We start from the raw sequence: 27849 nt of genomic DNA, 5'->3' as shown, positions 1-27849 counted from the left end.
TTTTCCTTATAGAGTTTCTCTTATCTTGTGGGAAAATTAGACTCTGAGTCAACTATTCTATAAACCAAAAACCTACGGCCGCCAAGTCGATTCCGACTCATAGCGACCCTATAGGACAGAGTAGAACTGCCCCCATAGAGTTTCCAAGGAGCACCTGGTGGATTCGAACTTCCAACCTTTTGGTTAGCAGCCATAGCTCTTAACCACTGTGCTACCAGGGCTTCCCAACTATTCTGTAGCATTCCTTATATCGATTGTTGTATCAGTACCATAGAGCATTGCTCAGAGCCTTTTCCCTGATGATAGTAACCATATGCAATGGCCCAAGATAAATAAGTAAATAACCTTCTGTGAACCTTCATAAAAACTGAACTTCAAAATGTGTGTTTTACTTTATGGATAAGCATAGAGATATTGTATTTCATATTTGAAAAATATTTCTCAACTGTTCATCATGAGTCTTACTTATAGAAACATTGTGAAGTAACTTGGCATTTGGGAAAATTGGAAGCTCATGATGAAACATTCCAAATAGCAAACACATATGTTTAATAAACGCCATTTTTGAGATCAATGATTGCTCATGGAGACTTTGTCAAGCTCTGGAATCTAAGTTTTGATGGTGCATTGGTTTCTGTGAAGGATGTGTGTTTTATAAGCTCATTCACATGGCTTTTATAGCTATCTTTGAAACGCCTACTTTGGAAAAGGATTCTGTTTCTGTTCTTTATTTTCCCTGTAAATGTCAGGTTAAAAATGTATTACATTGGCAGCACTCACAAGTTTGGATTCAAAAAGGAGTCAGTAAATTGAGTTGGCAAATTTTCAGTCAAGTCTTCTGAATGGGTGCTCCACCCACCTGCGATAATGAGAAATCCATCCACCAGTTGGAAGAGCCCATAGGCCAATGGGAAGTTAAACATCTGGATCAGTTGCTCAGCAGTGAAAGACAACTGGAGCATGGTGAGACACATCTGAATATTCTGAGCTCCAGTTTCCAAAGAAATAGTCCTGCACCTACCAATGAAAATTCTCAAGAGTTACACGGTAGCAATAAGGACTATTCTACGTTTTCTCTCAATCAGTGTATAGCAAAACTTAACAGTTTAGGTCATTAAATATTGATTCATTCACTAATTATTTGCTGTACCTATTCTTAGAGAAGGAGCCCCTAAGAATCCTGCCCTACGAATCCGGCTGTAAAGAAAAGATACACACGCAAGAAAGGCTTCAGTAACAACACAATGCTTGAAAACAAGCAACAACAACAAAAAAACACTAAACTAAATGAAATCCAAATGTCTACCATGGTTGTCTTTGCTTAAAGAGTTTGGTAATCGTTTTTCTACATTCTACTTGTATATTTTATTGTTTTTCTTTTTTTAGGTTTAGAAAATGAAATAAATTTCATTTGAAAAAGAAAAAGGGGGGAGAAAGGGGAAGAAAAGAGCCGGACCTTGGGGCTTGGTTAAGCAGTTTTATTTGTCTCCAGTTTATAATGAGAGCCTTGGCAGGTTTTTACACATGGAAGTGAAGCGATGAAAGAGATGCTTCGGAAGATAAGCCGACATCTACGTGCAAGCTGGTTTGGAACAGGGAGGTAACTAACAAGGGTGTGTAATGTGGGCTGAAAATATCAGTACTGGTACAGGGCACATTCTGTGGCTCTTATCTTATTTCTACTCTTACTCTGTTGCTTGCTGTGCTTTGTTCTGACCACGCTTTTTTTTCCAGAGCCCTGACCAATAACTTGATATGGTCAAACTACAAAGCTCATCCTCACTACACCAACCATTCACAAAGCAAATGCAAATATCTCAATCCTGATCTTTCCCAAGATGTCAGGTATGAAAAAGACAAGACTGCTGACTGCGTTTTACCACAGGAATACTTTCTCTCTAGGTCCAATTCCAACAACAAAAACAAGGTCCAAATTATATTTCAACCAGTCAGCAGGCTGTTTCTAATTATTGACTTAAGAAACAAACCTAAGCTCAAATCCTAACTCCACACTCTCTGTGAATTTGATCAAGTTACTTCTCTGAAGAGTTTGCTCACCTGAAGAATAAGAGTAGTGATAGTACCTACCTGTCAGGGCTGTAATAAGAAGTAGATGTGATAAACTAGGTGGGACTTTGGCTAGTGCTTACTATAATCCTGAATGTTCCCCAGGTGGACTGGAAGTAGCGTAAAGCCTGTTAAAATTTTCCCAACCTCCACTTTCAGAATTCAATTGCATAGTTTACTTTTCTTTAATAATTCTTTTCTGATTTTAAAAGTAGTGCCCGTTCATTGTGAAAAACTTAGAAAATGTAACAGAAAAAATCTTTAAGAAACTACAATTATCCTTAATTCTACTACCCAAAATTAAACATTACCATATAGTGTATTCCTTCCAGTATTTTTCTATGCACAGAATTTTTTTGCTTTCTTTTACAGAACTGGAATCAAAATGTATACTTTTTATATTATTCTTTTCTTAACATTTTATTGAGTTTTTGGTGAAACCTTATACAGCAAATCAGTTTCCCGTTCCACAATTCACACACAAATTGCTCTGTGACATTAGTTGCTGTCCCCACAATATGTCGGCACTCTTGCCATTTCCACCCTGCCTTCTCCATTTCCATCCCTCCGATTTCCCTGCCCCCTTTGCCTTTTCATCTTTGCTTTTGGGCAAATGTTGCCTATTTGGTCTCATATAGTTGATTGTTTTAAGGAACACGTTCCCCACAGGTGTTCTTGTTTATTTTATGTTGTTAGGTGCTGTTGAGTTGGTTCCGACTCATAGTGACCCTACGTACAACAGAATGAAACACTGCCCGGTCCTGTGCTATCCTCACAGTCATTGCTATGCTTGAGCCCATTGTTGTTGCTACTGTGTCAGTCCATCTCATTGGGGGTCTTCCTCTTCTTCACTGACCCTCTGCTCTACCAAGCATCATGTCCTTCTCCAGGGACTGAACCCTCCTGATAACAAGTCCAAAGTATGTGAGACGAAGTCTCACCATCCTTGCTTCTAAGGAGCATTCTGGTTGTACTTCTTCCAAGATGGATTTGTTCATTCTTTTGGTAACCTAGTAACCTAGTGCCGTCGAGTCAATAGTCCATGGTATAGTTAATATTTTTCACCAATACCATAATTCAAAGGCGTCAATTCTTCTTATTCTTGTCCAGCTTTCACATGCATATGAAGCAATTGAAAGTACCATGGCTTGGGTCAGGCACATCTTAGTCTTCAAGGTGACATCTTTGCTTTTCAACAATTTAAAGAGGTCTTTTACAGCAGATTTACCCAAATGCAGTGTGTCTTTTGATTTCTTGACTCCCGGTTTCATGGGTGTTGATTGTGGATCCAAGTAAAATAAAACCCTTGACAACTTCAAACTTTTTTTCCTTTATCATGATGTTGCTTATTGGTCCAGTTGTGAGGATTTTCGTTTTGTTTGTGTCTAAGTATAATCCATACTGAATGCTGTGGTCTTTGATCTTCATCAGTAAGTGCTTCAAGTCCTCTTCAATTTCAGCAAGGAAGGTTGTCATCTGAATAACGCAGGTTGTTAATGACTCTTCCTTCAATCCTGATGTCCCGTTCTTCTTCATATAGTCCAGCTTCTCAAATTATTTGCTCAGCATCTCAAATTATTTGCTCAGCATCTCAAATTATTTGCTCAGCATACAGACTGAATAAGTATGGTGAAAGGATACAACCCTGATGACTGACTTTCCAGACTTTAAGCCACTGAGTACCCCCTTGTTCTCCTCGAACAACCGCCTCTTGATCCATGTGCAGGTTCCTCATGACCACAATTAAGTGTTCTGAAAGTCCTATTCTTCATAATGTTATCCATAATTTGTTATGATCCACACAGTTGAATTCCTTTGCATAGCCAATAAAACCCAAGTAAACATCTTTCTGGTATTTTAGAAGCCAATCTATTATTTGGCTAAAAGGTGACCTCTAGGAGTGGCTTCGGTTCCAGGTTAAAAGGGTGTCTAAGGACACTGGGTTTTTTTTTAAGGGCGGTAGTCTCAGGGATTCCTCTGTACTCTGTCAGTCCTGTAAGTCTGATCTTTTTTGTGAATTTGAGTTTTGTTCCACTTTTTTCTCCCATTCTAACCAGGACCTTCTATTGGTCAGAGCACTCCATAGTGGTGGCCGAGAACCACTTAGTTCTAGTCTCAGGCTAGAGGAGGATGTGGTTCATGTGGCCCATTAGTACTATGGACTAATTTCTTCCTTGAGTCTTTGGTGTCTGTCTTAGTCATCTAGTGCGGCTATAACCGAAATACCACAGTGGATGGCTTTAACAAAGAGAATTTAATTTCCTACAGTTCAGTAGGCTAAAAGTCCGAATTCAGGGCACCGGCTCCAGGAGAAGGCTTTCTGTCTCTGTCAGCTCTAGAGGAAGGTCCTTGTGATGCATCAGTCTTCCCTTGGTCTGGGAGCATCTCGGTGCAGGAACCTTAGGTCCAAAGGACCTGCTCTACTCCTAGCACTTCTTTTCCTGGTAGTATGAGGTCCCCTGTCTCTCTGATTGTTTCTGTCTTTTGTATCTTAAAGAGATTGACTTAAGACACTATCTAATCTTGTATATCTCATCAGTATAACTACCACTAATCCATCTCATTTCATCATAGTGATATGATTTACACCACGTAGGAAAATCACATAAAATGGTGGATAGTCACACAATACTGGGACTCATGGCCCAGCTAAACTGACAGATATTTCTGGGGGACATAATTCAATCCATGACAGTTTCTTCCATTCTCCTTTACTCCAGATGGAAAGAAACCCATAGTTGTATCTTAGATAGCCACTTGCAAACTTTTAAGACACCAGGCGCTACTCACCAAACTAGGATGTAGAACATTATGAACTTTGTTATGACAATTGCCCTAGATGTTCCCCAAGACTAGAATCCTTGGCCTTCAAGCCCAGTAACTCAGTCCCATGAGGTGTTTGGGTATGTCTAAGAAGTTTCCATAACTGTGCCCCCTATGTTCTCTATTATATGTATGAATATATATGCAGCACATACAAATATGTATATACAAACGCCCAGCACCTGTATATGCACGCACATGCGCTCCCATACCCCCTCCCACACCTATATAGCATACATATCTACCTATGTAACCACTCACAGATTTTTGGTTGTTATTACTGTTGCTGCAGAGTTACATATGTTATAGTATTCACCGTAGTTGTCTTTATTCTCACATACTTCTCAGTGTTTTCATTTACCTGGTCACATTTTTCTGACTTTCCACATATTGTATAGTGCCTTTTCCGTCACCAAAATTAACATGCGTCTACTAAGTGATTCTCCCTCCCTTTCCCATCCCGCATAACCATCAAAGACAACTGTTTTCTGTGTGTCTATTCTTGGCTTTTTATAGAATTGGTATCCTACAATACCACACCTTAGAAGCAAGGATGGCAAGATTTTGTCTCACATACTTTGCACATGTTATCAGGAGGGACTAGTCCCTAGAGAAGGACATCATAATTGGTAAAGTAGAGGGTCAGCAAAAAAGAAGACCCTCCATAAGATGGATTGACACAGTGGCTGCAACAATGAGCTCAAGCATAGCAATGATTGTGGGGATGGCACGGGACCAGACAGTGTTTTGTTCTGTTGTACATAAGGTCACTATGAATTGGAACCAACTCAACAGCACCTAAACAACAACATCATAGAATATTTGCCCTTTCGTGATTGACTTATTTCACTCAGCATAATGTCCTCCAGATTCATGTGTGTTATGAGATGCTTTGCAGATTCATCATGGTTCTTTACCATTGCATAGTAGTCCACTGTATGTGTGTACTACATTTGTTTATCCATTCAACCATTGATAGACACTTACGTTGTTTCCATCTTTTTGTTATTGTGAATAATGCTGCAATGAACATGGGTGTGCATATGTCTATTCGTGTTACAGCTCCTATTTCTCTAGGATATAGTCCTAGGAATGGGATTGCTGAATCATATGGTATTTCTAGCTTTTTGAGGAAGTGCCATACCATTTTCCATAGTGGTTGTACCATTTTACAGTCCCACCAACAGTGTATGAGTTCCAGTCTCCCCACAATCTTGCCAGCATTAGTTGTTTTCTGTTTTTTTGATGAGTGCCATTTTTACAGGGATGAGATATTATTGTAGCTTTGATTTGCATCTCCATAATGGCTAATGATTGCAAGCATCTCTTCATGTGTTTGTTAGCCACCAGAATGTCTTCTTTGGTGAAGTGTCTGTTCATATCCTTTGGCCAGTTTTTGATTGGATTGTCTTTTTTGTAGAGTTGTTGAAGTTTTCTATCTATTTGAGAGATTAGACCCTTGTCAGATGTGTTGTTCCAAAATTTTTTTCCCAGTGCATAGGTTCTCTTTTTACGCTTTTGGTGAAGTCTTTTGATCAGCATAAATACTTAATTTTTAGGTGGTTCCAGTTATCTAGTTTATCTTCTGTTGCTTGTGTATCTTTAGTTATATTTTATAGTGTATTTATCACATAAATTAAGACCCCTAGCTTTGGCCTTATGTTATCTTCCAGAAACTTTATAGTTTTAGGTTTAAATTTTAGGTCTTTGATCAATTTTGAGTTTATTTTTCTGTGTGGTGTGAGGTATGGATCCTGTTTCATTTTTCAGCAAATGGCAATCCAGTTTTGCTATATTGTTCTTTTTTAATTTAAATTTATCTCTTTCTCTTGGATACTTTCCAGAATCATTAAAACTGATGCATCATATTTCATCATATAAACACATCATGAATTAAATATCTCCGTGTTGTTAGGTATTTAAATTGTTTCCATTTTTTTATATTTATAAATAACACTGTAATTAACATCTTAGCACATCAGTATTCATGTGTATCTGATAGTGCTAACTTTAGGACAGATTTCTAAAAGTGAAGTCACTGCAGTAACAGCTATAAATATTTATAAGGCTATTGCTACAACAATACATTGGCCTTGCAGAGAGTTTATACCAATTTATGTTCCCACCATGGTTGTAAGACTCACTAATCTCGTTATAGGTATACCAGCATGGGGTATTATCATTTTTAATATTTTACATTATTTTTAAATTATATACCTCAACTTGTAATGATAATATTTAAGACAAATTCCTACCCTGTTTCTCAAGTTTGCCTTCTTTCTCTTGTTTCTTATGATTAGCACATTTTTAAATATTTAGCACAAACACTGGATAAAGGCTTAATCTCTTATGCCATGCCACAGAATATCCATGCTATAGAACGATCTCTATATTTAATGAAACCATTTCACGTCTTCTGTTTAATTACTAGAATAAGAAGAAAAATGAGTCCAGATTTTAAGAAGTGGTGTAAACACCTTGAGCCTCATTTCACAGATTTCAATTCCCATCAATTTGGCAATTTCTTTAGTTTACATAAATTATGATCTGTTTACCCTCTTTATGCTGAGTTGTCCTGTTCCATCCACAATTTACAGCAAAACTCTTTTTGTCCTCTGACACAGCCAGGCAGCAAAGCTTGCCAGTGGCACTATGTTTAATTTATCTTCCTCGAAAAAGCATATGAATAATTTAAATGTACCTCTGCCAAGACTGCTGGGTAAGAAGTGCCAGCAGAAAGCCCGCGAGATGGCCAATCAAAGGAAAGATGAAACTGACGACCAGAAGGGCGAAGTCTGAATTCCAGGCTCCTTTAGACAGCACCACACCAGCAACTGCAACCACCACAAGGAGGGCCCCACCAACAATGGCCCCAATCTAAAGCAAACCAAAAAAAAGTACATGTAAACATCATGACCTTTTCCCTCTATGATGCAAATAAAGCCCATCACTGCACTAAAAGGCTTGACAGCTATAAATTTTAGGACAAAGAGAGGGCTTGGAGACCATCTAAGCCAATCTCACTGTACAGAGGAGGAACCTGAGTTCCAGATTGAGTGACTTGGCTAAGGTAGATGTTATGGAGTGAATTGTGTCCCCCCAAAATATGTACTGGAAACCTAAACCCTATACCTGTGGATATAGTCTAATCTAATGTAATCAGTTTTCATAATGCAATCTAATTTAATGCAATCAACTCATCAGTGTAGGGTGGTCCCTAAACCTAACAACTTTAGAGTTATATAAAGACCAACATAGACACAAAGACACAGGAGGAAAGACTGACAACAAGGGAGGCAGTTGAATTTACAAGCCTAGGAAGCCAGGCTACTAGAAATTGAAATGGAAGAGCCCCGGTGGCATAGTGGTTAAAGGGCTCCACTGATAACTGAAATGTCCCCGGTTTAAATCCACCAGCTGCTTTGCAGGAGAAAGATGTGGCAGTCTGCTTCCATAAAGATTTACAGCTTTGGAAACCCTACAGGACACTGTCGTATAGGGTTGCTATGAGTTGGAATCAACTCTATGGTAGTGGGTTTGGCTTTTTGGTTTAGAAGTTGAAACAGAAAAAGAAGGACCTCCTCCTGGACCCACACCCTGAATTCAGACTTCTAGCCTCCTGAACTGAGAAAATTAATTTCTGTTCTTTAAAGCCATCCACTTGAGGCATTTCTATTACACCAGCACCAGGAAACTAAAACACTAAAAATTGATGGAGTGGTAAACAAATCTAAGTTCTTTATAATTAGGACTTTTTTCCCTACAGGTAGGGAATGTGGCCCGAAGGATTGGGTAGCTGAGTTTTTCATAAATAGGACAGAATTGTGAAACAAAAGAAATCTGACAATAAGTACCCCCACACTGCTACATACATCTGAGATCCCTCCTGATAACCTACTGTCCAAAATCTGTTCTGCCTCACACAATGGAATACTGCACATCGATAAAGAACAGTGAGGAATCTGTGAAACATTTCATAACATAGAGGAATCTGGAAGGCATTATGCTGAGTGAAATTAATCAGCTGCAAAAGGACAAATATTGTATAAGCCCATTATTATAAGAACTCAAGAAATAGTTTAAACAGAGAGGAAAATATTCTTTGATGGTTACGAGAGGGGGGAGGGAGGGAGAGTGGGAGAGGAGTACTCACTAATTAGTTGACGGGAAAGATAACACACAATACAGGCGAGGTCAGCACAACTGGACTAAACTAAAAGCAAAGAAGTTTCCAGAATAAACTGAATGCTTCAAAGGCCAGCGTAGCAGGGGCAGGGGTTTGGGGACCATGGTTTCAGGGGACATCTAAGTGAATTGACATTAAAAAAAACTATTAAAATATTCTGCAAGGGGGCCAAGATGGCTGACTAGGTAGACGCTACCTCGGATCCCTCTTGCAACAAAGACTCGGAAAAACAAGTGAATCGATCACATACATGACAATCTATGAGCCCTGAACAACAACACAGATTTAAAGAGTTGACCTGAGTGACAGAGACAGAAAACAAACAACTACGGGGAAGCAGCAACTGTTTTCGGAGGCTGGAGCCAGCGTCCCAGTCAGGTAACCTTGGCGCCGGGCTTAGGACTGGGCACAGGGGAGCCAAACACAACATCTTGTGACGGTGCAAACACGGAGCGCAGCCCTACCCCCCGAACTGACCTCAGGAGGGGGCCCAGCTGGTCAGTGCAGGGTGGCGCGGCGACGCGGCCGGGAGGAGAAGTCGCCGGGAGGCAGCGACTGGTTTTGGAGCCGGGAGCGCAGCATCCCAGCCAGGGAACCTTGATGCTGGGCTTTTGACTGGGCACAGAGAAGCTGAGCACGGCATCCTGTCACGGTGCAAACACGGGGCACAGCCCTACTCCCCTGAACTGACCCCGGGACGGGGCCCAGCCAGTCCACGCAGATGGCGGGAGGAGAAATCCCCAGGAGGCAGCGACTGATATTGGAGCCGGGAGTGCAGCATCCCAGCCGGGGAATCTTGACGCGGGGCTTTGGACTGGCAGCAGAGGAACTGACTGCGGCTTCTGCGGGCCAGAACCTCGGGGGCAATCTCTACACAGCCAGCCCATATGGGCGATAGGCCCCTCAGGAATCTCAGATAAAATAGTCATCCCAAGCAAGATAAGCAACTTTGGCTATATTCTGGGGTGCTACTCTCTCCTGTTTTTCTGAACCCTCCCCTCCCCTTCCCAGGCGGCTTCATTAACATTGGAATTTCCTGACCCAGAGGGAGAACGGCTCCGGCTCCGTGGCTTTCCTTTTCCCTTTTCTTTTTTTTTTTTTTTTGGTCTTTTGCTAACCCATTCTTCCGGCCTGAGAGAAGCAACCACAAAAAACCCAGGCACCAAAAATCCTTCCCTAATTGGACTAAAAACACAGAACCAGCTCCAGCCAAGCATATATGATCCATATCTCGGGCTTTCATCCATCCCTACAGGGAACAAGGTGGCTATTATAATGCAAAGGCATTTCTGATAGGGATCAGACTGCATTTTTTTTTTAGCAGATTTACTGGAAAAACAAGTTCGCCAGGTCTGATATCTCTGCTTATTCAACAGAGCCCTAACTGACCCACAACAGGGAACTGAGGGCTGAAGCTCCTCCCAGACCACCTAGCCTCTTGCCTTAGGGGTCTAAGGAGGGTGACACCTGCCAATCTGTGGAGGTACTTGCACTGGGGGCCTAAGGTACAGCTGCAGAGCCCTCCCACCAAGGTGCTTTAGGAATAGAGACACACCTAACTCACTGACATTTGGGGGAAGCCTGTCAGCATCCTGCCGCCCCTGGAGGGTGAACCCCAGCTGCTAATAGAATCTGGTGCACACAACTATCACCACTACTTCTCAAGGTGGATAGGTGTTAGGGTGCAGCACACACTTGATGACACAAAATCAGATTCTACTCAAGAATAGTGAATAGACTCAGGCATATATATCTGGCAACAGCCCAAACCAGCTGGTAATAGGTCATAAGTAAGTCAAGGGCTTCAACAATCAAGACAGCACAATCTAGTAGCCCATCCACGTATATTGAAAGAAAATAAAACAAGATAAGACTCAGTGAGCAAATATAGAATAAACCACTACAATATCTTAGTGATGGCTCGGAGACAGCAGTCGATATCAAACCACATAAAGAAGCAGACCATGACAGCTTCTACAACCCCCCAAACAGAAGAATCAAAATCTTTCCCAAATGAAGATACAATCCTGGAATTATCAGATACAGAATATAAAAAACTAATTTACAGAATGCTTCAACACATCAGGGATGACCTCAGAAATGAAATAAGGCAAACTACAGAAAAAGCCAAGGAACACACTGATAAAACTGTTGAAGAACTCAAAAAGATTATTCAAGAACATAGTGGAAAAATTAATAAGTTGCAAGAATCCATAGAGAGACAGCATGCAGAAATCCAAAAGATTAACAATAAAGTTACAGAATTAGACAACGCAATAGGAAGTCAGAGGAGCAGACTTGAGCAATTAGAATGCAGAGTGGGAAATCTGTAGGACCAGGGAATTAACACCAACATAGCTGGAAAAAAATCAGATAAAAGAATTTTTAAAAAATGAAGAAAACCTAAGAATCATGTGGGACTCTATCAAGAAGGATAACTTGCGTGTGATTTGAGTCCCAGAACAGGGAGGGAGGACAGAAAACACAGAGAGAATAGTTGAAGATCTGCTGACAGAAAAATTCCCTGACATCATGAAAGACTAAAGGATATCTATCCAAGATGCTCATCGAACCCTATTTAAGATTGATCCAAAAAGAAAAACACCAAGACATATTATCATCAAACTTGCCAAAACCAAAGATAAACAGAAAATTTTAAAAGCAGCCAGGGATAAAAGAAAGGTCTCCTTCAAGGGAGAATCAATAAGAATAAGTTCAGACTACTCAGCAGAAACAATGCAGGCAAGAAGGCAATGGGATGACATATACAGAGCACTGAAGGAGAAAAACTGCCAGCCAAGGATCATACATCCAGCAAAACTCTCTCTGAAATATGAAGGCGAAATTAAGATATTTACAGATAAACACAAGCTTAGAGAATTTGCAAAAAACAAACCAAAGCTACAAGAAATACTAAAGGATATTGTTTGGTCAGAAAACCAATAATATCAGATACCAGCACAACACAAGGTCACAGAACAGAACATCCTGATATCAACTCAAATACAGAAATCACAAAAACAAATTAAGATTAATTTAAAAAAAACAAATGCTCAAAACAGGGAATCATTGAAGTCAATATGTAAAAGATCACAATAATCAAAAAGAGGGACTAAATACAGGTGTCATAGAACTGCCATATGGAGAGTGATACAAGGCGATATAGGACAATACAAGTTAGGTTTTTACTTAGAAAAATAGGGGTAAATATTAAGGTAACCACAAAGAGGTATAACAACTCCATAACTCAAAATAAAAACAAAGAAAAACGTAATGACTCAGCAAACATAAAGTCCAATACTATGAAAACGAGGATCTCACAATTTACAAAGAAAAACGGCTCAGCACAAAAAAGTAAGTAGAAAATTGAAATTGTCAACAACACACATAAAAAGGCATCAAAATGACAACACTAAACACTTATCTATAATTACGCTGAATGTAAATGGACTAAATGCACCAATAAAGAGACAGAAAGTCTCAGACTGGGTAAAGAAACACGATCTGTCTATATGCTGCCTACAAGAGACACACCTTAGACTTAGAGACACAAACAAACTAAAACTCAAAGGATGGAAAAAAATATATCAAGCAAACAATAGGCAAAAAAGAAGAGAAGTAGCAATATTAATTTTTGACAAAATAGACTTTAGACTTAAATCCACCACAAAGGATAAAGAAGGACACTACATAATGATAAAAGGGACAATTGACCAGGAAGATATAACCATATTAAATATTTATGCACCCAATGACAGGGCTGCAAGATACATAAATCAAATTTTAACAGAACTGAAAAGTGAGATAGACACCTCCACAATTATAGTAGGAGACTTCAACACACCACTTTCGGAGAAGGACAGGACATCCAGTAAGAAGCTCAATAGAGACATGGAAGACCTACTTACAACAATCAACCAACTTGACCTCATTGACTTATACAGAACTCTCCACCCAACTGCTGCAAAGTATACTTTTTTTTCTAGTGCACATGGAACATTCTCTAGAATAGACCACATATTAGGTCATAAAACAAACCTTTGCAGAATCCAAACCATCGAAATATTACAAAGCATCTTTTCCGACCACAAGGCCATAAAAGTGGAAATCAATAACGGGAAAATAAATCAAATACTTGGAAAATGAACGATACCCTCCTGAAAAAAAGACTGGGTTATAAAAGACATTAAGGAGGGAATAAGGAAATTCATAGAATGCAACGAGAATGAAAATACTTCCTATCAAAACCTCTGGGACACAGCAAAAGCAGTGCTCAGAGGCCAATTTATATCGATAAATGCACACATACAAAAAGAAGAAAGAGCCAAAATCAGAGAACTGTCCCTACAACTTGAACAAATAGAAAGTGAGCAACAAAAGAATCCATCAGGCACCAGAAGAAAACAAATAATAAAAATTAGAGCTGAACTAAATGAATTAGAGAACAGAAAAACAATTGGAAGAATTAACAAAGCCAAAAGCTGGTTCTTTGAAAAAATTAACGAAATTGATAAACCATTGACTAGACTGACTAAAGAAATACAAGAAAGGAAACAAATAACCCGAATAAGAAATGAGATGGGCCGCATCACAACAGACCCAACTGAAATTAAAAGAATCCTATCAGATTATTATGAAAAATTATACTCTAACAAATTTGCAAACCTGGAAGAAATGGATGAATTCCTGGAAAAACACTACCTACCTAAACTAACACAATCAGAAGTAGAACAACTAAATAGACCCATAACAAAAAAAGAGATTGAAATGGTAATCAAAAAACTCCCAACAAAAAAAAACCTGGCCCAGATGGCTATACTGCAGAGTTCTACCAAACTTTCAGAGAAGAGTTAACACCACTACTACTAAAGGTATTTCAAAGCATAGAAGATGACGGAATACTACCCAACTCATTCTATGAAGCCACCATCTCCCTGATACCAACACCAGGTAACGACATCAGAAAAAAAGAAAATTACAGGCCTATATCCCTCATGAACATAGATGCAAATATCCTCAACAAAATTCTAGCCAATAGAATTCAACAACGTATCAAAAAAATAATCCACCACGACCAAGTGGGATTTATACCAGGTATGCAAGGCTGGTTTAATATTAGAAAAACCATTAATGTAATCCACCATATACATAAAACAAAAGACAAAAACCACATGATCTTATCAATTGATGCAGAAAAGGCATTTGACAAAGTCCAACACCCATTTATGACAAAAACTTTCACCAAAATAGGACTTGAAGGAAAATTCCTCAACATAATAAAGGGCATCTATACAAAGCCAACAGGCAACATCACTCTAAATGGAGAGAGCCTGAAAGCATTTCCCTTGAGAACGGGAACCAGACAAGGATGCCCTTTATCACCGCTCTTACTCAACATTGTGCTAGAAGTCCTAGCCAGAGCAATTAGGCTAGACAAAGAAGTAAAGGGCATCCAGACTGGCAAGGACGAAGTAAAATTATCTCTATTTGCAGATGACATGGTCTTATACACAGAAAACCCTAAGGAATCCTCCAGAAAACTACTGAAACTAATAGAAGAGTTTGGCAGTCTCAGGTTATAAGATAAACATAGAAAAATCACTTGGATTCCTCTACATCAACAAAAAGAACATCGAAGAGGAAATCACCAAATCAATACCATTCACAGTAGCCCCCAAGAAGATAAAATACTTAGGAATAAATCTTACCAAAGATGTAAAAGACCTATACAAAGAAAACTACAAAGCACTACTACAAGAAATTAAAAAGGACATACTTAAGTGGAAAAACATACCTTGCTCATGGATAGGAAGACTTAACATAGTAAAAATGTCTATTCTACCAAAAGCCATCTATACATACAATGCACTTCCGATCCAAATTCCAATGTCATTTTTTAAGGTGATAGAGAAACAAATCACCAACTTCATATGGAAGGGAAAAAAGCCTCGGATAAGCAAAGCATTACTGAAAAAGAAGAAGAAAGTGGGAGGCCTCACTCCACCTGATTTCAGAACCTATTATACAGCCACAGTAGTCAAAACAGCCTGGTACTGGTACAACAACAGACACATAGACCAGTGGAACAGAATTGAGAACCCAGATATAAATCCATCCACATATGAGCAGCTGATATTTGACAAAGGCCCAGTGTCAGTTAATTGGGGAAAAGATAGTCTTTTTAACAAATGGTGCTGGCATAACTGGATATCCATTTGAAAAAAAATGAAACAGGATCCATACCTCACACCATGCACAAAAACTAACTCCAAGTGGATCAGAGACCTAAACATAAAGACTAAAACGATGAAGATCATGGAAGAAAAAATAGGGACAACCTTAGGAGCCCTAATACAAGGCGTAAACAGAATACAAAACATCACCAAAAATGACGAAGAGAAACCAGATAACTGGGAGCTCCTAAAAATCAAACACCTATGCTCATCTAAAGACTTCACCAAAAGAGTAAAAAGACCACCTACAGACTGGGAAAGAATTTTCAGCTGTGACATCTCCAACCAGCGCCTGATCTCTAAAATCTATATGATTCTGTCAAAGCTCAACCACAAAAAGACAAACAACCCAATCAAGAAGTGGGCAAAGGATATGAACACACACTTCACTAAAGAAGATATTCAGGCAGCTAACAGATACATGAGAAAATGCTCTCGATCATTAGCCATTAGAGAAATGCAAATTAAAACTATGATGAGATTCCATCTCACTCCAACAAGGCTGGCATTACTCCAAAAAACACAAAATAATAAATGTTGGAGAGGCTGCGGAGAGATTGGAACTCTTATACACTGCTGGTGGGAATGTAAAATGGTACAACCACTTTGGGAATCTATCTGGCGTTATCTTAAACAGTTAGAAATAGAACTACCATACAACCCAGAAATCCCACTCCTCAGAATATACTCTAGAGAAATAAGAGCCTTCACACAAACAGATATATGCACACCCATGTTTATTGCAGCTCTGTTTACAATAGCAAAAAGCTGGAAGCAACCAAGGTGTCCATCAACGGATGAATGGGTAAATAAATTGTGGTATATTCACACAATGGAATACCACGCATTGATAAAGAACAGTGACGAATCTGTGAAACATTTCATAACATGGAGGAACCTGGAAGGCATTATGCTGAGTGAAATTAGAGGCAAAAGGACAAATATTGTATAAGACCACTATTATAAGATCTTGAGAAATAGTAAAAACTGAGAAGAACACATACTTTTGTGGTTACGAGGGAGGGAGGGTGGGAGAGGGTTTTTTACTGATTAACTAGTAGATAAGAACTGCTTTAGGTGAAGGGAAGGACAATGCTCAATACATGGAAGGTCAGCTCAACTGGACTGGACCAAAAGCAAAGAAGTTTCCGGGGTAAACTGAATGCTTCAAAGGTCAGCGGAGCAAGGGCGGGGGTTTGGGGACCATGGTTTAAGGGGGCTTCTAAGTCAATTGGCAAAATAATTCTATTATGAAAACATTCTGCATCCCACTTTGAAATGTAGTGTCTGGGGTCTTAAATGCTAACAAGCGGCCATCTAAGATGCATCAATTGGTCTCAACCCACCTGGATCAAAGGAGAATGAAGAACACCAAGGTCACACGATAACTAAGAGCCCAAGAGACAGAAAGGGCCACATGAACCAGAGACCTACATCATCCTGAGACCAGAAGAACTAGTTGGTGCCTGGCCACAATCAATGACTGCCCTGACAGGGAGCACAACATAGAACCCCTGAGGGAGCAGGAGATCAGTGGGATGCAGACCCCAAATTCTCACAAAAAGACCATACTTAATGGTCTGACTGAGACTAGAGGAATCCCGGCGGTCATGGTCCCCAAACCTTCTGTTGGCCCAGGACAGGAACCATTCCCGAAGACAACTCATCAGACATGAAAGGAGTGGACAGTGGGTAGGAGAGAGATGCTGATGAAGAGTGAGCTAATTATATCAGGTGGACACTTGAGACTGTGTTGGCATCTTCTGTCTGGAGGGGGGATGGGAGAATAGAGAGAGTTGGAAGCTGGCAAAATTGTTACGAAAGGAGAGACTGGAAGGGCTGACTCATTAGGGGGAGAACAAGTGGGAGTGCGGAGTAAGGTGTATATAAACTTATATGTGACAGTCTGACTTGATTTGTAAACGTTCACTTGAAGCTCAATAAAAGTTAATAAAAAAAAATAAATAAAATAAAAACCTGTTTCATGTACCATAGCCTTCAACGGCACCAAACCTGAAATCTAAAAAAAAAAAAAAAAAGAAAACATTCTGCATCCCACCTTGGAGAGAGAGGTGTCTGGGGTCTTAAAAGCTAGCAAACGGCCATCTAAGATGAGTCAATTGGTCTCAAGCCACTTAGATCAAAGGAGAATGAAGAACACCAAGGAAACAAGCCCAAGAGACAGAAAGGGCCACATAAACCAGGGACTACATCAGCCTGAGACCAGAAGAGCTGGATGGTGCCCGGCTACAACAGATGACTGCCCTGACAGGGACCACAACAGAGAACCCCTGAGGGAGCAGGAGAACAGTGGGATGCAGACCCCAAATTCTCTTAAAAAGACCAGACTTAATGGTCTGACTGAGACTAGAAGGACCCTGGTCGGTGGTCAAGGCCCCCACACCTTCTGTTGGCCCAGGACAGGAACCATTCCCAAAGCCAACTCCTCAGACAGGGATTGGACTAGACAATGGGTTGGGGAGGGATGCTGGTGAGGAGTGAGCTTCTTGGATCAGGTGCACACTTGAGACTATGTTGGCATCTCCTGCCTGGAGGGGAGAAGAGAGAGTGGAGGGGGTTAGAAGCTGGTGAAATGGACACAAAGAGAGTGGAGGGAGGGAGCACACTGTCTCATTAGGGGAGAGCAATTGGGAGTATGTAGCAAGATGTATATAAGTTTTTGTGTAAGAGACTGACTTGATTTGTAAACTTTCACTTAAAGCACAATAAAATAAAAAATAAAAAGATCTGTCCTGCCTGATCATGCCCACTCTCCTCCCACTATCCCTTCAGCCACCAAGGGCTTCCTACTGCTTGGGTCCTCTGCCCTTCTCTGCCCCAAGTGAAATTTCCCCTCTTCTTATTAGATTACTTAAATTAATATTCATGTAATTTAAGAAGTACCGACCTCTATCCTCTCCCAAATGAATACTGAGTCTTACTTTATTGTTTATCAAAAAAAGGATATATTTCCAGTAGTTTGAGTTTTCAGTAAGGTAAGAAGGAAGATTGGTCCAAGACTTTTTGGGGAAGTCAGGATCTTGGCAAGCTTCCATTCATACCATGTAGACAGAAAAATGTGCTCCTAGTTACAGTATTAACTTCAGATTTTAAATGACCCAGGGTGTAAGGTTATCAAAAACAAACAATTCAGTGTGCCATATGTATGCTCTGGTGACCATTTTTACAGGGAAAGACTAGGCCCATGCTAATGGGAAGAAAAGAAGCTCGAACATACAAAGAAAGGCCTCTGGTTGCAAAAACACCTTATCTTTCTACCAAAAAAAGAGAATTCAAAGTTTAAAATTCATCAAGATCGTATGAGGAAAACTGAATTTGTTCAAAAAATGATCAGATCTAAACTCAAAAGAGGACTAAGAACAGAGGATGAAGCTATACTAAGATAATAATTCAATTGGCCTAGTTTTTTCATTGAGGCGTTCCAGAATATTTATGCATATTATTTAAATATTTTCTGCCACAAATCCTAGGATATAGCCCAGGGAAAGGAATGTTATATCTGCTCTTTATAGTTAATAAACTGATATAAAAAAAAACTTATCTGATTTCTCCATTGACACTGATGAACTGAGAGGACATGGAAACATCAAAATCATGATTTTGTTGTTGTTATTGTTGTTAGATGCCATTTTAAGAAAACTAATTGAAGACAGAGTAGGTGAAAAGTAAGAAAGGTCCCACAAACACACTCTCCTCTGTTTTGCAAACACAATCATAACCATACAGTGCCATGTTGAAAATTTTCTCCTATTGAAATGGCAACAATGGATGTGGAAAGAAGGGATTTTATTCCATGAGTATACTGAAAAAGAGTGAAAATCAAGTGTGCACAAACAATGTTAGAGTCATCCAAGTACAATCCAAATACACATTACAGCCTGCGTTTGCTATCTGTGCCCAGTTGATTTGTCTGCTTGTCAATCCCTCTTCTCTCCTTCTTAATACTTTTGGATTAGTGGACTGCAAGCAAGGTAAAGAGAGTGAAGCTGGGCCCAGAGAGCCCCCCCTAAAAAGAATTTAACATCAGATAGCCAAGAGACCATTTGGTTGCACCAGAAGGCAGTAAGCCCTGATTTTCTCCTTCCAGTTTCCTCCCTGAAAAACTTCATGTCATTGGAGGAATGATGGCGAGTTTTCCAGTCTAGCGCCAGACTGCGAAAGCAATATCTGTTTATGCAGCAAATGGAGGAAATGGAGTGACAATGTTTGGCCAAAAAGAAAAAAAAGAAACACCAAACCCACTGCTGTCAAGTCGATTCCAACTCCTAGCAACCCTACAGGACAGAGTAGAACTGCCCCATAGAGTTTCCAAGGAGTGCCTGGTGGATTTGAACTGCTGACGTCTTGGTTAGCAGCTGTAGCACTTAACCACTAAGCCACCAGGGTTTCCAATATTTGGCCAGATAGAGTCAAACACAAACGCTTAAACTGAGCCAAACCATAAGCCCTGTCTTAGGCTGAGTTCTCTAGAGAAGCAAAACCAATGAAGCGTGTATGTGTAAGTATAGAGAAAGACAGAGATTTGTCTCAAGGAAATGGCTCACATGATTGTAGAAATGGCTCACAAGTCCCAAGTCCATAGGTCAGGCATCAGGCTGGAGGCTTCTCCTGACTCACATAGCTTCAGGGGCTGATGAGCCCAAGATCAGAAGGTCAGATGGCAGGCTGCTGGCTCACAGGCTGCAGTGACCGATAAATCTCAAGATCAGCAGGCAATATGGCAGACCACTGGCTCAAGTTCCAAGAACTGGAGGTCAGGTGATGATGACCCAGGCGAAGGATCCAGAGTGATCAAAAGCCGGTGAGTTTGCCAGAACATCCATATATAATAGATAAGGCCACACCCCTTACAACTGATTGGTTGGTCACATTAGATCACATCATGGAAGATGACTACATCATTATATAACTACCAAATTACATTATTACATAACTACCAAACCACTGAGAATCATGGCCCAACCAAGTGGACACAAACTTTAACCATCACAATCCACCCCTTGTCAACTTGGCACTGGTACATGCCTACTTAAACCATATACAATCTCTAGTAAAGACAATTACAAACTCATACTTGCATCTAAGATGGTAAAACTAACAAGTTTACAACCATAAATGCTCTAGCCCTGTTTACATCTTAATTTTATAAGTGAAGACAACAAGAACAGTTAATGCATACCTACAAGGAAGAAATACAACAGTTACAGTCCTCGATTCTGTAACCGATCACGTGGTCATAACTGGTATTTAGAACTACCTTCTTCCACCACCCATTCCTGTTCCCTTTGCCTTCAGCAAGCACCTCAGCTGGTCATAGTTCTTCATCTGGTATGGTGACCCAAAACTTCATTCCCGAAGGGTCTGGGCCTTTAGTATGCATGTCAGAATTATGTTGTAGTTTTCCGTTGGCTTTAATCACAGGGCATGGTAGTACCAAGAGACATCCTGAGGGATTTCCTGTATTCCAGACAGACACTTCTTTACTACCATTATGCAATATCAATCCAATTTTCCCTTGGTAATCAGGATCAATCACACCAGCTAACACAGTAACTCCGTCTTTGCCTGTTGATCCAGAGGCACAAGGAGCCCAAGGAGCTCAGGTGACATTCTTAACTTCCAGTTCAATGGAATCAGTGTTATGTCTCCTGGTGGGAGCATTCTTGTGTTTAGAACTAAGACTTCTAGACTCACAGAGTTTAGTCATAGGGACAGGAACAAAAATTTTGCAGGTGGGTCACTAGGGGTAGTAATGAGTGTTGCCACCCCCATTTCCACCCTTTGATTACTGGACCCATGAATCCTGGCTATGGGAAAAATAGCACCATATATTGGATGCTGGTTTAGAGCGTATAAGCGTCCTGGAGAACATTGCCCCAACCCTGCAAGGTATTGCCACTGAGCCAGCACCATTAGTAGGCCATTTCATCATTCTATCAAGCCAGCTGCTTCAAGATGATGGGTACATGGTAAGCATAGGTCCATTGCCACACTTCATTTGCTATGAACTGAGTCCCTTGATCTGAGACAATGCTGTGTGGGGTACCATGATGTTGGATAAAGCATCTGTAAGTCCACAGATGGCATGCAAGGAAGCCAAATTCGTATCTAGAGTAAGTGTCTATTCCAGTGAGAACAAAACACTGCCTTTTCCATGATGGAAGCGGTCCAATGTATTTAACTTGACACCAGGTTGCTACCTGATCACCTTGAGGAATGGTGCCATATCAGAGACTCAGTGTTGGTTTCTGCTGCTGGCAGATTGGGCACTCAGCTGTGGCTGTAGCCAAGTCAGCCTTGGTGAATGGAAGTCCATGTTGCTGAGCCCATGCCTAACCTCCATCCCTGCCACTATGGCCACTTTATTCATGAGCCCATTGGGCAATGATGGGAGTGGCTGGGGAAAGAGATGAGTGGTTTCCACAGAACATGTCATCCTATCCATTTAATTGTTAAAATCCTTCTCTGCCGAGGTCACCCTTTGGTGAATTTCACATGAGACAAATATCTTCACTTCTTTGGCCCATTCAGAGAACTCAATCCACATACCTCTTCCCATACTTCCTTGTCTCTCATTTTCCAATCAGGTTCCTTTCGAGTCCCTGACCAGCCAAACCATTGGCCACAACCCATGAATCAGTACACAATCTCACATCTGGCACTGTTCAAAGTTCTGTCCATTGGGAGGATATTACTTCACCACTGTCCTTCAGGTAGTTCCCAGAAAGGCGCTGTACTCCTATACCTGTCCACTTTCAAGTGGTGTCTGCATATTGCACAGAACCACCTGTAAACCAGGCACGAGTTGTCTCTTCCTCGGTCAACTGATCATAAGGACTCCTCATGAGGCCATAGGTGCAGTCTGGGAGATGGCAGATAAGGTGACAGAAGTGGAGACCATGGGCATTTGGGCCACTTCCTAATGCAACTTGTGCCTTCAGGTTCTGCTCAGGGCCAATCTCATATATACCACTTCCATGTAATGCTGGAATGCTGCTGTGCAATTCTGATTTTATGGTTTTGTGGGTCAGACAACACCCAATTTATGATAGGCAGCTCAGTCCACGTGGTGACTTGGTGGCCCATGGTCAAGGGTTCAGTCTCTACTAAGGCCCAATAATAAGCCAAAAGATGTTTTCCCAAAAGAAGAGTAGTTATCTGCAGAGGATGTCAGGGCTTTGCCCCAAAATTCTAAGGGTCTGCATTGTGATTCACCAATAGGGGCCTGTCAAAGACTTCATACAGCATCTCTATCTGCCACTGACAGCTCAAACACCATTTGATCAGCCGGATCATATGGCGCAGTGGTACAGCCACTTGCACAGCAGCCTGAACCTATTGCAGAGCCTTCTCTTGTTCTGGGCCCTAGTCAAAACTAGCAGCTTTTCAAGTCACTTGATAAATAGGCCAGAGTAGCACACCCAAAGGAGGGATATATTGCCTCCAAAATCCAAAGAGGCCCACCAGGTGCTGTGCCTCCTTTTTTTAGTTGTGGGAGGGGCCAGATGCAATAACTTATCTTTCACTTTAGAAGGAATATCTCAACATACTCCACACCGCTAACCCCTAGAAATTTCACTGAGGTGAAAAGCACTTCAATTTTTGTCAGATTAATTTTCTGTCCTCTAGCACACAAATGTTTTTACTAATATGTCCAGAGTCATTGTCACATCTTCCTTACTAGATCCAACCATCATAATGTCATCAATGTAATGGACCAGTGTGACACCTTATGGAATGGAAAGTCGATCAAGGTCCCTGCGGACTAAATTATGACATAGGGCTAGAGAGTTGATATACCCCTCAGGTAGGACAGTGAAGATGTATTGCTGGCCTTGCCAGCTGAAGGCAAACTGTTTCTGGGCGTCCTTTGAAATCAAAATTGAGCAAAAGGCATTAGCCAGATTAATAGCTGCATACCAGGAGATGTCTGAATTTGCTCAAGCAATGCAACGACATCTGGAACAGCAGCTGCAGTTGGAGTCACTACCTGCTTAAGTTTTCGATAATCCACTGTCATTCTTCAAGATATGTCTGTGTTTTTTACAGACTGAATAGGTAAGTTGCATGGTGATATGTTGGGAATCACCACCCCTGCATCCTTCAAGTCCGTGTTGGTGGTAATAATCTCTGCAGTCCCTACAGGAATGCAGTATTGCTTCGGTTTACTATTTTCCTAGGTAGGGGTTTCCACTTGGCTTTCTTTCAGGGCTGCAGGGCAACTTTGAGGTCATTTACGCAGCGCTTGAGCTTTGGCTCTGAAGCTCTGAGCTCATCTCTTTCTTTCACCACTTTGTCTAGTGAAAGTAGGACCAACCAACCAGCTTCCTTATACTTCACATTTGGATAAGTTGTAGAAAAATATCAAACATGCAATCACCCAGAGCTTTTCCTCTCACTAATACTTGATCTGTTGATGGTGATATTTTGTGTATTTCTACTGGCACCTCATGCTATGGATTAGCAGTTTTCTTTTTACTACTGAAAGCAGAGTCATCATTGTCTTTAAGACTAACCTGATTTGAGAACCAATTTAGAAAACTGATCCTTACAATTTTGTTTCTCTATAACTACTCCTAGTACCAAATGTCTTAGGCTGGGTTCTCTAGAGAAGCAAAACCAGTGAAGCATAGAGAGAGAGAGAGAAGATTTATCTCAAAGAAATGGCTCACACAGTTCAGAGGCTGGTAAGTCCCAAGTCTGTGGATCAGCATCTGGCTGGAGGCTTCTCTTGACTCATGTAGTCATAGTGGCTGATGAACCCAAGATCAGCAGGTCAGATGGCAGGCTACTGGTTCACAGGCTGCAGAGGCTGATGAATTCCAAGATCAGCAGGCAATACAGCAGGCCACTGGCTCAAGTCCCAAGAATGGAGAATCAGATGATGAGCTGGATGCAGGATCCAGAGTGAACAAAAGCCAGCATGATTTGCCAGAACATCCATATATATTGGATGCAGGCCACAGCTCCGAGAAAACTCCCCTTACAACTGATTGGCTGATTACATCATATCTCATCATTGAGGTGATTACATTATGTCACAAAACTGAGGATAACTACATCCTTACGTAACTGCCAAATTACTTCACTACATAATAACTACCAAACTACATTACATAACTGCCAAACCACTGAGAGTCATGGCCCAGCCAAGTTGACACTCAGTTTTAAACATCCAAACCCCAAACTAAAGTGAACGGAAGCATGTTTGCTGAACCCCCTCGTTAGCCCCAAATGTTTATTTCTTTATAAATCTAAAATATGACTAAAATGTTTTTTAAACATCCATGAAAGCGATACTTATTACAATCTTACTTATCCTACAACTATAACTAGAAAAATGGCATCACTGTTAGAATGTCACTTCCCTAGCTATGTACTTTAAAAAGTCCTTTAACAGGGGCATTTGATTGTTCTCTGAGCAGACAAAGATAACCCTGCAAAGTCAAGGGCAGACAGGAGGTTCTCATTACCATGATTTGGTGGCCAGACTTCTCAATCCTTTTGGGATTGTTTCATTTAAACTGTCATATTCACATGTTCAACCCTTGTTCATGTGTGCAAACTACAACTTTAGAGGTTCTCCCAAAAATACTTCTGAAAGACAGCCTTTCGTCCTGCTTTTCTATGAAAGCAACCATATCCTTAAACATTGGAACTCTATTTCATGCATGTTGGAATAGCTTTCAAATTGAGAATCTTGTGTCAAACTCTGTGAAGGCACTGGCCCTGCGCTCTCTCTGTCCACACAAAAAGACCTAATCTTTTCTGTCAGTAAAGCAAGAGCACCATACTTTCCAGCGTGTCACAAGCCTCGGTGTACAGACTCAAGGAGTGACAGAGCAAGGCTAAGAGAAATGAGGGGAACATAGAGCCTGACTCCTCGAGTGCAGAACATGTAAGGAAAGTTGCTGGGTGTGGACTGTATTTGATTGGCTTGCTGATTCCAGTCATTACCTATGCCTGTCCTCCAAGTCTCTGAATCTGAGAATGTGCTAGTTACAACATGGAGTCACTTACCTTGAGAATGATTTTGGATTGTTTCGGCCACCTGTAATTCACATAGATACCAAAAGCCACGGGAATGGTCAGGCATACAAGGGTAATTCCTGAAGAGAAGAAAAATCCATCAGACAGTATTCTCTCTCACCCTGACTTCTCAGATCTCCTCAACAATGTCTATTTCAATTAGATAAAAGCTTTAATTGAAGCTGCATGTTATTTTGGCATCCACCTCCACTAATATAAAAAAATAAAACTTTGGAAGACTGTCTTTGAAGGTTATGTGTCACTAATGGAATGCCACCATATGTGGCCCATCATTTTTCTCTCACACTGAATTTTAAATACAAAGGGAAACATAACGATTAGAAAACAGGGGTACCTTTTGAAGTCCAAGAAATTATTTGGTCACTATGTATGGGTGGGGAAGCCCTGGTGGCATAGTGGTTATGTGCTATGCCTGCTAACCAAAAGGCCAGCAGTTCAAATCCACCAGGCAGTCCTTGGAAACCATACAGGCAGTTCTACTCTGTCCTGTAGGGTCACTATGAGTCAAAACCGACTCTACGGCAATGCGTTTGGTTTTTTGTTTTTTTTTTTTAATGTATGGGTGGAAAACCTGGTGATGTAGTGGTTAAGCACTATGGCTGCTAACCAAAAGGCTGGCAGTTCAAATCCATCAGGAGCTCCTTGGAAACTATGGGTCAGTTCTACTCTGACCTATAGGGTTGCTATGAGTCAGAATCGACTCAATGGCAACAGGTTTGGTTGTTATTTCTCTATTTCAGACCAATAGAACATTTGTTTCACAAAGACATGATAGGCCTTTCAGAATGTGTTATAAAAAACAATGTTAAATAACATATAGGATAGGAAAAAGTTGCACATAAAATCATAGCTTCCAGATTAAGTTTTCACTCAAATTTTACATATTTAGTGGACTCCAGCCATGATAGGAGATGGCCTCTATTTTCCTACCAGATCCCTGTTGCATGCCCACAGAATGCATGATTTTGGACTAAGGGGCATGGGTTGTAAACCTCCAAACATCTAGAGTCTTACTTGGGACTCCAAATTGACACTTAAGAGTTTTAAGAATCATAGTTACTATTATGTCTCCAAAGGCTCTGACCAAATTACAACAGGCAGATCTTACCCCCAAATTTTTCCTCCAAGCCTAGCAAGTTCACATAGAGTTTTCTAGAGAACGGACAGAATTTATTGAGATATAACATTCAAGGAAGGAGATATGGGTGTGGTCATCGGTTTTATCTTAAAACAGATAAGAATCACTTATATACAATCAGTAAAAAAGTCAAGGCTCACAGCAATGTGAAAGGTAAAGTTGTGGAAACAAAAGACTAATTAGAGCTCCGTGATCCAGTTATACTTTGGATCATCAAAGTTTCCATTGTTTGGTAGTCCAATTATATGAGCTTTCTTTTTTTTTTTCTTAATAAGTTCTCTGGCTTCCTTTATTTTCAAAAATGAACTGTTGTGGGAGTTAAAGACTGGACTTTGCAGTCAGATACCTGAGTTAGAATTCCAATTCTGCACTTGCCAGCGACATGATCTTGGTCAAGTTGCTTAACCTTTTTAAGTCTGAAAATCTAGGAACTGGAACTAATAATAGAATCGCTATTGTAGGATTATTTAGGGAATTAAAATTAGATAATACATAAAAATCCACATAAAGGACATACATAATAAATGATAGTTATTATTTCATTGTAATTTCTGTTAGTATTACGTTTCACAAGCCCAATACAGACCTATGTTTTGATACGGGATGGTGAGATTCTGCTCAAGTTTCCAGGACCAGGTGTAGAAATAAAGGCAGAGTGGCATCATTCCCAGGGCTGCTACTGTGGAACACGTGGTCATACTGATGCTGAAAGTAAAATTAAAATGATGCTTAGTAGGCAGAGTTTGAAATTAAGTATGTAGTCTTTACTAAAAGCAACGCCTGGGACACAATTTCTTAGAGATTACCTGGAGTAAGTTACTTCAGGCTCTCTCCTCTATTAGTATTCAACGAATTGTGGCAAAAGGACTGTATTTGTGGTCCAGAGAAACTTCTTAACTGTTCTTACCATCTGTCAATTAATTAAGTTGTATTCATTTGAGAATCTTCTTGCCCTAAACAGACTGCTAGGTGCTAAAATGATTCTTGCCCTGAAAGAGCCTACAACGTAATGGTTGCTTACCCTCTACCTTGCTCCCAGTGTTTACATCTGCCTCAAATCCATTAGATTTATTGTCCTTGTGGGTCCAAAATATCCGCCAGGAAGAAGTCAAACCATTACCACATGCCATAATATTTGAATTAGGTAAAGCAGGGACCCCTCAGCCACTGATACTCAGACAGGGCAAGCTGGATAGAGCCAGGGAAGGTACAGAGTCACAGCAAAAGAGAATTGATATGGGATGCTGCACTAAATTAAAAGTTCTCTTACAATTCTGATACTGTGTGATTCTATAATTAAAAATAGAAATTGAGAGCCTGTGAAACATCTC

The 27849-nt window shown here is 40.5% G+C and overlaps 1 protein-coding gene across 1 annotated transcript in view; it reads right to left on the bottom strand.

Moving 5' to 3' along the window:
• Positions 1-27849, bottom strand: part of SLC10A6 (solute carrier family 10 member 6) — a 46462-nt gene that overhangs the window by 1912 nt on the left and 16701 nt on the right. Inside the window, exons 2-5 of the mRNA XM_049885818.1 lie at positions 27105-27223; positions 25351-25439; positions 7592-7767; positions 860-1017 (exon numbers count right to left, since the gene is read on the bottom strand). Of these exons, the coding sequence (XP_049741775.1) occupies positions 860-1017; positions 7592-7767; positions 25351-25439; positions 27105-27223 (542 nt within the window). The remainder of the gene's footprint in view (positions 1-859; positions 1018-7591; positions 7768-25350; positions 25440-27104; positions 27224-27849) is intronic.

This window comes from Elephas maximus, chromosome 5 (genome assembly GCF_024166365.1).
Source record: "Elephas maximus indicus isolate mEleMax1 chromosome 5, mEleMax1 primary haplotype, whole genome shotgun sequence".
Classification (NCBI taxonomy): Eukaryota; Metazoa; Chordata; class Mammalia; order Proboscidea; family Elephantidae; genus Elephas; species Elephas maximus.
The sequence above is the reverse complement of the archived record's forward strand: the minus strand, read 5'-3'. Positions and strand labels throughout refer to the sequence as shown.